The 15220-nt window shown below is 42.4% G+C and overlaps 1 protein-coding gene across 6 annotated transcripts in view; it reads right to left on the bottom strand.

Moving 5' to 3' along the window:
* Nucleotides 1–15220, bottom strand: part of PLCH1 (phospholipase C eta 1) — a 942696-nt gene that overhangs the window by 500450 nt on the left and 427026 nt on the right. For all 6 annotated transcript variants that reach the window (XM_078667769.1, XM_078667764.1, XM_078667766.1 and 3 more), the window contains exon 4: nt 6603–6846. In XM_078667769.1, coding sequence (XP_078523895.1) covers nt 6603–6846 — 244 coding nt within the window. The remainder of the gene's footprint in view (nt 1–6602; nt 6847–15220) is intronic.

The raw sequence follows: 15220 nt of genomic DNA, 5'->3' as shown, positions 1-15220 counted from the left end.
CGACTGGACTACGGAAACGCCCTCTACGCCGGAACCACAGCCAAGCTACAGAAAAGACTCCAGCGCATCCAGAACGCCTCCGCCCGACTCATCCTGGATGTCCCCCAACGCAGCCACATCTCCAGCCACCTGAGGAACCTGCACTGGCTCCCCGTCGACAAGAGGATCACGTTCCGGCTCCTCACCCACGCACTCAATTCTCTCCACGACCTGGGCCCCAAGTACCTCAACGACCGCCTGACCTTCTATGCGCCCACCCGCCAGCTACGGTCCATCAGCCTCGCCCTCGCAGCCGTACCACGCATCCGAAGAGCCACCGCCGGAGGAAGATCCTTCGCTTACCTGGCTGCCAAGGCTTGGAACTCCCTCCCCATCCACCTTCGGCTGACCCATGACCATCTCGCCTTCAGGAAACAACTCAAGACCTGGCTGTTCGAGCAGTAGCATACCCCTCCCCCCAAGCGCCTTGAGACCCTCCCGGGTGAGTAGTGCGCTATACAAATGGCATGATTGATTGATTGATTGATACTCATCTGGAAGCCCAAAAAGCAAAAGCACATACATCAATCTGTGGATTAAAAATGTTCAATCGGGAGTATGGGGATATGTCACACCGTCCATTATTAAAAACCTTCAATACAATGATACCCCCACAAATCCTCTACGGCGCAGAAATCCTTTATTTGAGCGGTAAAGGAGTCTGGGACCTAGAGGAAGGGAAATGCCTGAAAAGCCTCTTATCCCTACCCCAATCCTCAATGGTCCAAGCAATAAGAATGGAAATAGGAACTAAGTCTTGGGGGGTAGAAGTACAAGTTGCGTTAATTAGATTCTGGAAACGATTGGAAAACACAAAAGGGCAAAAAATTGCTCAGTGGTGTAGGAAAGAGATCGAAACCAGTAACCTGAAATGGGCAAAGGCTTGTAGGGAAAGAATGATGCAGGCTTGTGAAGGGCTAAAGGTGGAGAGGTGCCAAAAGACCCAACAAATAGTGTGTACTAAGAGCGACCTGAAAATTAACGGGCAAGAAGTATCCAGAAAGACCGATATGGGGTACCTTGCAAGCAAAGAAAAAATCTGTAGAATTTATGATGAACTCATGGTCAATGGGAAACTGGTTCCCCTACTTAGACATTCTACCAAATCGCTGGTATAGACAGGAGATATTAAGGATGCGAATTGGGATCAACCCGTGGCTAATAAATAAAGATTTTAAATTAACAATGTTAGATCATAAAGGGTGTTGCAGGTGTAATTTGGGCACCAAAGGAGATTTGTTGCATATCATTCTTGACTGCCTAACAATATTAGAAGAGCGTAAATTGTGGCTGCGTCCAATATTTTTAAAATATGCTATAAGAACAAGGGCACAGGCGGTCAACCTTCTAACAGAAATGCCCACAATTGAAATTGCCATTGCTTTAGGGAAATACATAAAAGTAATCCAGAATCCCCAAAATAGCCTGGAGTAATTTAAAGAAATTTTATAATATTTAAAAAATATTTTATAAAAACTTGTCTAAGAGAAAAATGTTGTTTTTAATAACTGTTTTATAAGAGATGTATAAAATATGTGTAAGTCTTCTTCTAAATTCCAGTGGAATATTGTTATTTGTAATGAATCTATTACCTTTTTGTAGAACATTTTTAATCAAGCAGCTATGCCTTCACACTTGTTTAAAGATTTTTTATCTAAATAAACATAATCTTTTGACTTGAATTCAAGTAAAAAGCTTCCTAGGCAATTGATCAAAGGAAACAAGTCAGTAAGGGAACGATCAGGAAACAAAATATATATAAAAAGCATTCATTTTAATGACATCAATTAAAAAATATTTATAAAAAGTAGTGTTGTGACACAATACATACAATTGTACATTTAAAAATAAATCACATATAAAAATTATTTTTTAAAAAACAAGGAAGAAAATCAATACACTTGGTGGCATAAATCAAATCTCTGTGGGTGAGATCACTGTATCCTACCAACAAATGTTCCCTAGAATAGGGATGTAGTCAAGAAGGAGCTTACTTAAGCAACATCGAAAGCCAACTTAGACTCCTTTATGAGAACGTTCTGCTTAATTCGTATGTTGTGAAGTTTGAGAGGGAGTATGAAGGGCCAAGCAATCTCTCTTCCCCTTTGTTGATACCCAGTATATGTGCCCCATTGAAAGCAATGGCTCAAGAGGGCGCTGGCTCAAACCCTTCCAGGTCTGTACGACTGGACGAATGAACGCAAAAGCAGTACCTTCCACCACCTCAAGCTGTCATATTGTGTACACTGTCCATTGTGGTACAGTTTTGTGTGGGTGTGTTCTTGCTATGTGTCTGATTGCTTTATTAATTTGTCTGCAGCCCTTTGAAACTAACTCTGCCCCACTTTCAAAATGCTGTTTATCAAGTTCAGTACACAGCCGAGACACTGAATCTAATGAGATTACAGTGGAGCAGGTCTGATTACAATGCATTTGTCACATGCAAGACAACTTGTTCAACGTCATTGGTGTGACACAAGCTCTGATTTGCGTCATATTTTTACAACAGAGTAAATGCAATTGGTTCTCGTGAAGTAGTGGTGCATTTTCTCAAGTGGCAAATACAACATGTCGTTTTAATACATCGTACGTGTGCCTTTTGATGAGGACATTGTTGCTCTCAAACAGGCATATTAAGCAAGTTTTTCCCCAGAAAAACATAATGCAGTGTCCATTACTGCAAGTGGCTTCCTTCTTCTGACAAGGAATGAAGAGTGAAGCAAACGCTCCACTTCTCGCATTCCCACAACCATGAAGCATTCGGGAAACAGCCACTACAACGAAGCCGTTTCCACGAAAGCACTAACCACGCATGCGTGGTTACCAATATAACCTTTACCACGCATTCCTTTACTACGAAATACGTAGTAAAGGAATGTGAGTTAAAGGTTGGAAAAAGGGGGGGGGGGGCTGGGGGCGTTTCCCTCCCCCAAAAAAAAAAAACGAGAGGGTTTAAAAAAAGAAAACTTACCTTTTAACACGTTCTCCTGTGCCTCAGTCCTTCATGGAAACAGCCTCCCTAACAGACGTGATAACGTACGTTAGTCTAGATACTGAATCAAAAATAGAGAAAGGACCACTTAAAGAGTAAGAAGAAGAATACCGTCGAAAGAAAATGTAAGTATATTTTTTAATTATAATAATTTATTAGGTTAGGCTTAATTAAAAAAACATATATATATAGATTTGAACTACATAATCAATCATGCAGTCGGTTTAACATGAAAATGCCAATATCATGCATAGTTAAACAACGAAAAACGTTGTTAAACTATGCGTAGTAAAGGCATTTTCGTGGTAAACCATATGCGTGGTAATGGCATTCCGTTTTAACACATGCGTGGAAAAGGCATGCGTTGCAACGGAATGCGTTGTAACATCATATAACCGAAGCATTCCCGCCGTTTCAAAGCAATGCAAGTAACATGATACAGTAGGTCAGAGACTTGCAGTACAATACGTTATTGTGCTCCGCAGGGAAAGAAAGCATTGAACAAGCCGATTAAAAAACACATGCAGCAAAAAGTCCTATGAAACATAGCAGCTGGATACATTTTGTATGCATAACGCAGAGTCAAGAAAAGTAATGTTCTCAAATGCAAGCATTGTTTGTTCCACCAGAAAAAATGTTTTGAGTCTTCTATCTCCACAATTATAACCGAAAATGAGTAACAAGTAAGGCTGGGCCTAATTCAAACATAAGCAAATGAGTGAATTTTGTCAGCAAATTTTCCTCACGAGAAAAGGAACATTGTCCTTAACACATGCCCTCACATAATAACCCTTCCTCCCACAAAATGGCCCGAGTAAGGAAAATCGTGAATCAATTTGTAACTAAGAACTCATTGGGTTATTGGAGGAAAAACGAATTCAATTTTGAGAAAGCAAAATATGTTATTCTCGTAGAAAAGCAAATTGTTCATTAAAAAGAGATTCTAGGGTGCATGACGTGCGAGGTATCCTTCGCTGATTTTGGACACGTCACATGGACATGCCCTGTAGTGAGACCCTTTTGGGAGGAGACATTACGGGGGGTACGGAGAGTGACAGGAGCAAAAGCTGAACTAACTACACAACATTGTCTTATGGGACTGTTGCCACTCCCTCAAAAAGGTAGCAAGATAGGATACAGGTTTGCCCAGATGGGACTGATACTTTCCAAACGGCATATCGCAATTCAGTGGGCTAACCCGGTACCACCAAAATGGGTAAGTGGAGGGCTTATCTGCTGGAGTGGACAGTGGTCGAAGAATGTCGGGTCCGGAAAGTCCGCTCAGATGATAATGTGGAAAGGGACTAGAGATCTGGGGCGCAATGGTAGACCTTCTGGGAGAGGACGGGGAATCGGTGGTTTGGGACTCTGCCCCTGGCTCACCAGGGGCCTTGGCTGCAGCAACTCACAAGGTGGTTGATGGCCAAGTTGAAACCTAGTGGACCCAAATGGCCCCCCACAACCATTAGTGAAGGCCAGATGAATCCAGACCCTGGTTGGATGAGTGATATGTTTAAGACGTGTGATGGTTGGACGATACAGCGCTGCTGGGAACCCCCCTTTTTTTTGCCCTGTGCTCAAATAGACAGTCTGATATGGGAATATCAGTCATTGTGTGTGTGTGCTCTTATGCCGCTTCCCCCTCCCTCTCGTGTGGCCCACCCTCCAATCAGATGAAAGTGGAGTGCCCGTATTGGACAACCCCTGGGAGACGAGATATTGCTATTCTGCAGGACTGTTCAATTGTTCCTCTGGTCCGCCTCAGGACATTACCATAATAGTTTATTTATTTTTATCATTGTTATCATATTATTTGCACATTCAAAATGCAAATAAATATTTTTTATACAATATTTTTGCCTTTTGTAATGAATTTTACATCTTTATTAAATCTTCATGGTTTCTGACTTGAAGAAAAAAACATGATTCTAGGGAAATAATTTAAAAAAATTAGATGCAAAAATGAATTGGGTGACAAAAAAGAATGATTTCCGGTTGAAGAAAACGTATTGCTAGCACGGTTTCAGTACATCGATAACTCTTTCCTCTAATTTCAGTTCCACAAACAGACAGATCCATAAGCAAAATGTTGTCATTTAACTGTTGTCCCATTGCATTTGAACTCAGTTGGATATATACCTGGATTGGTAACTGCAGTTTTGAAAATCAGTCATTTTCATATAAAATTGGCCTTTTTACGTTTCAGCAACGGAGAGCTTATAAGGAACATCTATTGTTTCCTATAAGTAACATATAGTTAAGAGCGGGCTTCATGTCAGGCCTTACTTATGACAGGATATCTTTTTGTCTATCTCACTTCTCCGCTCCCGAGTCAATGGCTTTCCCCTGTATCTAGTGTTTGACCTAACCTGGAGCATTCTGGCCTCCTTGTGTTTTGATTGTATTATGTATCCTTCCTCAGCTGACATTAAAGTTTGTAGAGCATGAGGGACTATTTTCTCCCTATCTCCCTCTGTTTCCTCTCCGGTATCTTTTTTTTTTTTTTTTTTTTTTTTTAAATGTTTTTATTGAGATTTTGTGTTACATTACATCAAGTATCCCAGTGAGCACAAATCATTTCAACATAACGATACAGTAATCCATGGCGAGTGTCCATTCAACAATCATTGGTACAATACAATTTTGTAAGAGGGAAATTACCCCCTACATATGGTCACTTGGAACCTAATTATCTCTTTAACCCAATAATTTATTTTATGCATCCTTACCCTCCTTGGATGAGTGTTGTTGCCATTCAAGGTGGCTGCACAGGTGTACACATGCACAGCAGACATCTTTAAATGGCTTTTATTTTATTTTAACCAAGTAAACCTGGGTGTGAACATCTGTGGCGTCCATCTTTTCAAACATTCTTTTCAGCTTTAACCTATCTGGATGTGCGCTCATTTGATACAGCTATCTAAGATTTTAAAAAAGCATTGGCAAAGCCATTATGTGCAGATCTATTGGCATTGCCAATGTTTGGTTTTTTTTGTTTAAGAATTCATTGCCAATGTTTGATCATTCACCATACTGCTTTTTCTTGAGCTGTGCTCCATAAAACCAGGGCTCGAGTCGGGGTACCACGCGGGTGGACGGCATCCCCCCACTTATTTTACTGGGCGGACGCCATCCACCCTGCCAAACAGCTGGACTTTACTCTTTGGCCTCTCGGGGACGAGGAGCTTGGTACCTTTCATGATGTCCCTTCCGGTCATGGCGTCACATCCGATGACAGCGTCCCCCCACTTCTTTTTTTACGACTTGTGCCCTGCATAAAACAGCGCTCTCGTCTCGAGTCTCCCGCTTCCATGCGTGAGTAACTCATCCAGGTTCTCCCTTCGTAGACGGAGGACTACAAGTACCTGAAAGCACAAAGAAAGGCCTGCGCTGGGGGAATTGCTGACTTATAGACCAAGGGCCTTGGGAGCTCAGCAAAAACATGACCACAGATTATGTATAATAATTCAGGGCAAAGGCTGCTAAACAAATATGCATTGATTGTGGGCCACACCAGAACATATCAGATGCACCGAAAGTAATGTGATATTCATTCGTTCAAAAAGGATATTGGTCGTGTGTCCTCTGCCTTTTAGCGAGCGAGTCCTCGTCGCTAATTCCAGCCATCAAATACTTCAGCCCTGTAATCCAAGTCCGGGCCTCCTCCGGGTTAGACGTTATCAGATCCAGGCATTCCATGTGGTTACCATGGTAAATGGTAAAACAGCAACTGGGGTCAAAGTTCCCTTCAGCATGGCGGTGGAATATTTCCGACTGGCGACCTTCCGTGACTTTGTATATGGAGTCGATTATGACTGCAAAAAAAAAAGAAAAGCAAAGAAAAAAACAGAATTATGAAGTCCGTTTGACAATGTAATTTTAATAAATTAACAAAACTTCAGACTGCGACCAAAAAAAACTGAAAATACATAATTGTGATAATTACAGTTTCGGTTCTAGACTTTGCGACACGACAATGTGCTAAAAACGGGGAAAACACGTCTTTATTGAGCACAGGCATTTTCGCTTCTGCGAACGCTTCCCACAGAAATTCACTTCAGCACAATTTCCCCGTCCTCGTGTGTTTTTTACCAGCCCACACACCTTGACGCCGCGCTCTGTCACTTATCGGAATAATTGTTCACGAAGCGAATGTAAAATACAAATCCTGCCCAATTTAACATCCCCCATTTTGTAATTTGAAAATTGGTTAATTAGCCGTTCATAACTTGCCTGATTGCTGTGTACAGTAGGACATGAAAATAGGCAGACCGAGGAACTCATGAGAGAATTTTAACAACCAGGTGATTTTTTTGAGTAAGGTGCCCGCTCTGAATGTCTTTGTAGGTAACTGGGGACGGGGGATGGGGTCGGCCATTAAGCTGCGCTGACGGCAAAATCAAGAACATACGTTCTCTCTTTCCACCGGCAGAAAGCTACCAAAGACTTAAAAAAAACTCCCTGGCAATGTGAAGAGATGAGGATCAAACAAATGCTTTTTTCAGCCTGAACAAAGCTACACAAAAGAAGGTGAACCGCGGTGCTGAGAGATGAAGAACATCAAATGTCAATATTATGTTCTGTTCACTGGACCTCGACAAGGCGTATTTCAAGACTCGTCGAAAATACATGAAAGGCGAGCCTGCAGCCTTTACCTTGGACACGCAGAAACATTTTAACAATGAAAGTAGATTCTGTGCTATAAAAGTAAATGCACTAGTGAACACCATTACAACAATTGCCTGGTTAGCAACTGGTCTAGTGGTACTTGGACAAAGTGGATTTGCCCACACTTGCTACGACATCCTTTCGGGTCGCTTGACCCGGAAGGGACCCCCTTACCTATGCGGCCCTTTGGCTGCCACTAACGGGGCCACGCGCCCCTTATGTGGGGTGGCCCCCTGCAATTCACGTAATGCATGTTACTCAGACAGATAAAAAAGCATTGGTGACGCAAATTTTTCCAGCAATGCCTTTTGGCATTTGCCAATGCTTATTTGGTTTATGATTGGTATTTGTTCGAAGTAAAGTATTGTATGAAAACAAGCATTGTTTAACCCCTTGCGTGCGGAGCACTACCTCCCTAGTGCTGCCGACGGAGCCCCGCCCACCCTTTAGAACACCCGCACCGCGGAGGAAAAAAACGCCGCGGTTAAGGCGTTAAAAGCCAAAATATATATTTTTGGGGTTTTTAAGCCAATTTTGCACCAGTAGTACCTGGAACTGAAGAAGGGCACTTACTGTGTAGATGTACAAATTGTGCAAGAGCAAAATGCCAACCTCACAGTCAATCAATCAATCAATCAAGCATTTTTAGAGCTCACTACTCACCCGTGAGGGTCTCAAGGCACTAAGAGGGGGGGGGGGGGCTGGTACTGCTTGAACAACCAGGTCTTGAGAAGTCTCCTGAAGGTCAGCAGGTCCTGGGTCTGTCGCAGGTGGATGGGGAGGGTGTTCCATGTCTTGGGGGTGAGGTGGGAGAATGATCTGCCGCCGGTGGATGTACGGTGGATGCGTGGAACGGAGGCGAGGGCCAGGTCAGCAGAGCGAAGCTGGGAGTTCAGAGTGTAGAAGGTGAGTCGCTTGTTGAGGTATGTTGGTCCGGCGTTGTGGAGTGCTTTGTGAGCATGGGTGAGGAGCTTGAAGGTGATCCTCTTGTTGACGGGGAGCCAATGCAGGTCTCTCAGGTGGGCAGTGATGTGGCTGTGGATGTCAAGGATGAGGCATGCGGAGGCATTCTGTATGCGTTGAAGTATTTTCTGGAGTTTGGCTGTGGTTCCCGCGTAGAGGGCGTTGCCGTACTCAGCCTGCTGCTGACGAGGGCTTGGCTGACCGTCCTTCTGGTTCCGGTGGGAATCCATCTGTAGATCTTGCGAAGCATGCGGAGGGTGTTGAAGCAGGAAGAGGAGACGGCGTTGACTTGCTGGGTCATTAATAGAGATAAGTCCAGGACGAACCCCAGGTTGCGCGCGTGGTCGGTGGGTGTCAGTCAGGTATTCCGATGGCTGAAGTGGGCTGACGGTGTGCCCCATGCTGTTTGCTGTAGTATGTAGAAGCAAAATGTGAAAGACACTACAGTAGAACAATGGGCAAAGAGGGCAGACTGAAGGCCCCTAGAAATATGTACAATATCGATATTATTATTGAAAAAACAAAAGGCTAAAACCAGACTAAAATTGGGATGGGTGGAATGCTTTAATCAAACGCAGCCACTCGTTATTACTCAAGTCACCTTCCAGTCCACATAGGCCCCATCCAATAAGACTCAAGCTGGCCCTCAATGACAAGGCTTAAACAGACTGAAAACAGTCTGTGGTTGCATGTGATCACCTGGTATAGTAGTACTGGAGCTGGACAAAGCCACAGGGGGCAAAATACCCAGTGGTCTGGAATGCAGCCCAAAGTAACTACGACTGACATTAATTCAAGCATTCCACCCATCATATTTTTAGGTTGAGCATTCAAGACCACTTGTATATACATTAGTATATACTTATTATATACTTATATGTGTATATACTTCGTGGGCTCTGGAGATCAGCACTAGGACTGCTCTGCTTCCTCTTAGGGACTTTTTTTCTGTTCAACTGACTATTTTTTTTTTTTAATTCTTTTTATTGGTATGAAGGCATGTGCAATACATATAGGAGAATACGTGAACCGTAGTTCGGCAGTTAAATACAAGTTCAAATATAATGTGATACTTCCTCATTACATTCAGTCAGATAGTGAGTATTGCGTAAACAATAAGCTACATGGGTTCAGCTATGCATCCATACTTCAGTGATTGCCGCACAATGAATATGTCTTCCATTTCCTGTGCATCAATATTATAATTTTCCTAACATTAACATTTAACAGTAACATGAGTCATCACAAGTTGACAGTCTGCACTTTTGTCCACCAAGTTGACAGTTACATCGTCAATCCCTCCTCTTCCCGGCCTGTGAAACCAGTATAATATGGTAGCTCGCTCGTCTTGTGGAAGTCGAGCGATTCAACACCCATTGGTCTAATCATCCTCCCCCTCTGAGTCCAGGTCTTCGTCTTCAGGCAGGGGCTCACAGAGCTCTCCCCTATACACATTCCATGCTGTCCATACCTTGTTCCATTTGCGTGGGCATGCTCTGAGTACATATACCGCCCTCTCTGTTACCATCAGCACGTCCATATTTTTAGCCCACCTGCTTGCCGTCGGAAGTTCCGGTGCCCCCCACTTCTGTGCAATATCCCGTTTCGCTACGGTAATGGCCAGTGCAGCCCACAGCAGCCCGTATCTATCCAGATCATTAGGGTCCCAGATGTTTAATAGGCATTTGCGGGGTTCGGGTAGTAATGAGACTTTAAGGGATTGCGAGACAGTGCGCATAACCTGCTTCCAGAATCAACTGACTCTATTTAACTGTCTTGATAGAAAACAACCAACCGAGGTCAGTAAAGTACCAGAATTGTTTTCTGCTGAGTGACTTTATTTTTTTTATTTTTCAGGCAACTGCCTCTATTTAACTTTCATGATAGAAAAAGACCAGCAGAGGTCAGTGAAATACCAGAATCACTTTAGCATTCTCTAGATTCCAGTCATAGAAATGGTCTTCCACCAGCATTCGTAGACAATATTTTTTTCAAATCTTATATTTTCAGTGATATGACCACCGAAGGCCCTGACTTTACATTAAACAAGCATTTGCAATGCAATAGGTCTCACATTTACGCAAGTTTGAGCTATTGACATTGCAAATAACAGTGCCTTTTATTTTTGTTTTCGTTTTTAAAACATAAATAAAAGGCTTTGTCATTTACAATGCTAATAGCTTAAACTCGCATAAATGTGAAACCTATTGCATTGCAAATGCTTGTTAAATCTGAGCTGCCGAATCAAAGGACAATGGAAAGTATTTCATGACTGTATTGCTTCTGAAATGTAGAGCAGTATACAATTTCTGAAGAAAAATGGAAAAAGCAATAATAAAAGCAGAGCGTTCCATAAACACCGGTAAAACAGTTTCAGTCATTTTTTTATGGCGCGAAAATGAGTAACCACTGAATAGCACTGCCACCAGAATTTACCAAAAATAGAAACTGAAAACAGGAAAACCTAAATATGGTCTATGATGGATTCAAACTTAGATTGACTGCCTTTGCGGAGGCCCAAAGCTGAGGGGAACAGGTTTAACACAAAGAAAGTTGCTAGACAAGGCAATTCTTGTCAAACACAAGCAAACCCCAAATTAACCTGTGCTTAACCCTTTGATAGCTTTGCACAAAATCAGCCAGACTTAACTTAGAGGCAATTTGTAAATCATTTATTCTGCACTTCAAACTGTAATAAAGGGAATCCACAACACAAGAAAAATCCCACACCAATTTCGAAAAATAGAGTAAAATGTAATAAATTGAAACCATAACTACATTGCAGACGATCGTTGCTGGAGATTTAGACTGGCAGTCACTGCGGGTTGTCGATGCTGTGCCGCAAAGTGCATATCTTGCGTTACCCTTTATCACTACCAGTCGCTGTAGCACGAAGAGTCAGGTTCACCACAGTTTTGTGTTGGTGGTCAGCACAGGAGGCAATATCTTGGTGTGAACGGGCCGGTTCGCTGTTGCAAAGATCACAAAACTAAAGGATTGTTTTCCTTTTCTTGAAGGAGGAGCTCAACTGATGCCACACACAGGTTCCAGGACATGAGTGAGGACACCTCTTGGGGATCAGGAACTCACTTCATCAAAGGCCAGCAGGGCCAGTTGCATGTTCAAACACCAGGTCAGCTGGCCAGATGCACGGAGGCCCCTGTAGTTTGTTATGTCCCTGTAGCTCAGAACAGGAGGTCAGTCAGCTGACCTTTCGGATCACTTCAACCTGTGTTGGAAGGTGCAGGTCCAGTTTTCCTTCTCAGCCAGAGGGGCAGCATAGTATCAGGATAGCAGAGTAGTGCTCCTTCTAGCAGCAGAGCAGCCGAGCAGTCCTTCAGAGTCTTTCACAGGTCCAGAGGGGTACTGAAGAAATGGGCCTGAGGGTCCAATATTTATACCTGATGCCAGCTTTGAAGTAGGAGAAATTTCTAGACTGTTCCACACCCACAGGTGCTTGAAATTTCCTGCCTCCCTGCCCTGGCTCCATCTTGCCTCAGGCAACAAAAGACTAATGTCAAATCCTTTGTGAGTGTGCTCAGGCAGAGCCTTGGTAATATGCTAGTGTGGTAGGTGACCGCTCTGTCCCCATATCAACTTAGGGATTGCCCATCCTGCCAAGTCTTAATTATGTGACCCAGGATGCAGGTACCAAATCGTTGGGACAAGTAAAAAGTGGTGTCTGAAGAATTGTGACTTAAAATCCAACTTTACCATTAAAGAGGGTTTTAAATTATAAATATGTAGACACCAAACTTGATATTCCCATCTGCTCCTAATTAAAAGTTATCACTTATTAAATATAATAAGGTAACCCAATCTTATCCTATGGGTGAGGTAGGCCTTGCAGTAGTATAAAACAAATGTAAGATTTTCCAACTTCCAGGACATGTTAAAAATTAAAAGTACAAGTCCAACTTTTTAAATACACTGTGCCCTGCCCTATGGGCTGTTTAGGGCTTACCCTAGGGGTGACATATATATATCAAAACGTTTTAGGCATAGCAAAAGATTTATTTTATCAGGTCGAAAAAGCAGTTTAAACTGAACACACGGGCTGCAATGGCAGGCCCGAAGCATGTTTTAAAAGGCTACTTAAGTGGGTGGCACAATAAGTGCTGCTGACCTACTAGTTGCATTTCATTTACAAGTCCTGGGTACATGTAGTACCACTGCACTAGGGACGTTCAAGTAAATTAAGTGTACCAATTGCGTGCAAGCTAATATTACCATGTTTAAAGGAGACAGCACAATCACCTTAGCAGTGGTTAGCTGTGGTAAAGTGTGCAGAGTGCTAAAGCCATAAAAATGAAGTCCGCAAAAACATGAGAATGGAAGACAAAAAGTTAGCAAAAAAACAAATAAAGGTTGTCAGATCCAACTACAAGGATGACTCCTTTGATCTAAGCAGAAAGGTGGGGGCTGTGAGCATCCTTTTCGACTTTACAGTGTCAAAGCCTGTTTGGCAGGTCTGCTGGTTTTACATATAACCCGTGGGGGCTCAGTTGAAAGGAAGGAGATAGGATGTCAAGACAATTCTTGTGTATGGACTGTCTAGTTGCTCGAAAGCCCTACTTTCAAACTCTCTGCATACATAGGAGGTACCTTGGGTCCTTTAAACTTTATTTTAATGTTAGATGTGGGATGATACAAGGATTACCACAGTACACGGCCCACACACACACACAACCTCTAGCCCTCAGAGCCCAAGTTTAGTGTGGCCAAAGACGATTGTCATCTTTAAAATGCCCTCAAGTGGGTAGGGCTGGGGCTAGCAACTTTTACCCCATTGGTTAGGGCATGTCCAGGAGTCATTCCCACCACTAGCTAGTGTCAAGCATAAATGTGGCTCCACAAGGTACCCACTTTGGAACGCTTCTGGACCTATGGAAGAACAGAAGAGGATGAGGCCTTCTGTCTGTGACCAGAGAGGATGCCGGAATGACTGGACCTGCTCCCTCTTGCATCAAGAAGTGAAATCCAGGTGGTAATAAGGTTGACCTCCTGTTCAAGCAACAGTAATACAACAAGCTACAAGAGGCCTTTCCTGCTACTGCAAAGATGACGAGTGGCAACTGGACCTGGACTAGAACCTGCTGTTGGCCTAGTCTGTCGCCCTGTGAGTCTCTAAGTGCCTTCCCTGAGGTACCGAGGGGCTTTAGAAGTGTACTCTGTGGTGGATTGGACTAAAGCTTGAGCTCAGGTTGATTTAGTGACTTTGTAGGTTCGCTCTGACAAGGGTTGTGATTATTCCTTAAGGTGGGTAGTCACCCACCACAAATAAGAATCCCTTGTCTTACAATGTCATATATATATATATATATATATATATATATATATATATATATATATATATATATATATATATATATAGTGGTATTGATGTATCGCAATTTTAATTTACACTTCTCTAAAAAGAGATACTTGTATTTATTTTTTAGGCACATAAGTAATGCGCTTTATTACAAGCTGACAGGTGTTTACTACACGTTGTAGCTTTGCACATTATGGCACAGACTTCATTTTCCCAAGATGATATTCGTTTTAGAATTTTTCAAGTACCAAAGAATTCAACATTAAACTGTTTATAAAACTATCTCTCTGACATATGTGCATTCCTGGGTTAAGAATATTATTAAAAAAACATTGTTACTTTTGAAATATGAACAGACACAACTTTCATACACGAAGTAACATATATGATATCATTTGTGAATGTAAAGCTAGAAATACATCATTAAACGGAAAGAAACATAAAGCATTATAAGAGGACACTTGTACAGATTCAGCATGGAGGATTAATACAAAAACAAGTGAGAGAGCGCAAACTGACCTAAATGTATGAGTGCATCACACTTACCTGTAGTAAGCACAAATCATGAGGAGAAATGCCATGAGTGCTAATAGTATCTACAATTATATTCTGAATGTATAGCTAATGTAGAGATTTAAGTAGAAATGGAACTAATACAGAAATGTGTGACACTATATGATTTTATTAGATGTGATTATTCCTGAATCCATGTCGTGTAGCTGCTAAAATGTAAGATGGCATGTGGTTAAACGCAGAATGTGATAGGCCTCAGGGCCAGAGCTAGAAGGGAAGGGGAAGGTGTTTCTTTTCACGACATAGATTAAACTAATGTTTTGGTCATTGCATTAATGGGCCATGATTTATAGATGTGTTTACTGAATAATAGAATAAGAGTATTAACATGCTTTAATTAATGAAGAAGTTGAATGCTATAATTATTATGAGAAATGTTGTAGGCCTGAAATGCTTTAACATTGATTTACACGTACATGGCTGGGCCGAGAAATGTTGCGAACCTTTTTGGAAGTCTATGAGAGTTGGGTTCTTGGCTGCAGATGTCTGTCTGCAAGAGAAAGGGAGGATCCGATTATAAATAATATGAATAGAGGTCTGTTCAGTAGACGGCCCAGACATGGAGGAGGGTTCTGGAATGTTTAAGGGGTATCAGCGGGCCGGAGAAGAGTCTGAGAAGCAAGGTCAACTCCAACGTATGAGGCCCAATACAAAGCAGCATGGAAAAAGCC

Source organism: Lissotriton helveticus, chromosome 11 (assembly GCF_964261635.1).
Source record: "Lissotriton helveticus chromosome 11, aLisHel1.1, whole genome shotgun sequence".
NCBI lineage: Eukaryota > Metazoa > Chordata > Amphibia > Caudata > Salamandridae > Lissotriton > Lissotriton helveticus.
The sequence above is the reverse complement of the archived record's forward strand: the minus strand, read 5'-3'. Positions and strand labels throughout refer to the sequence as shown.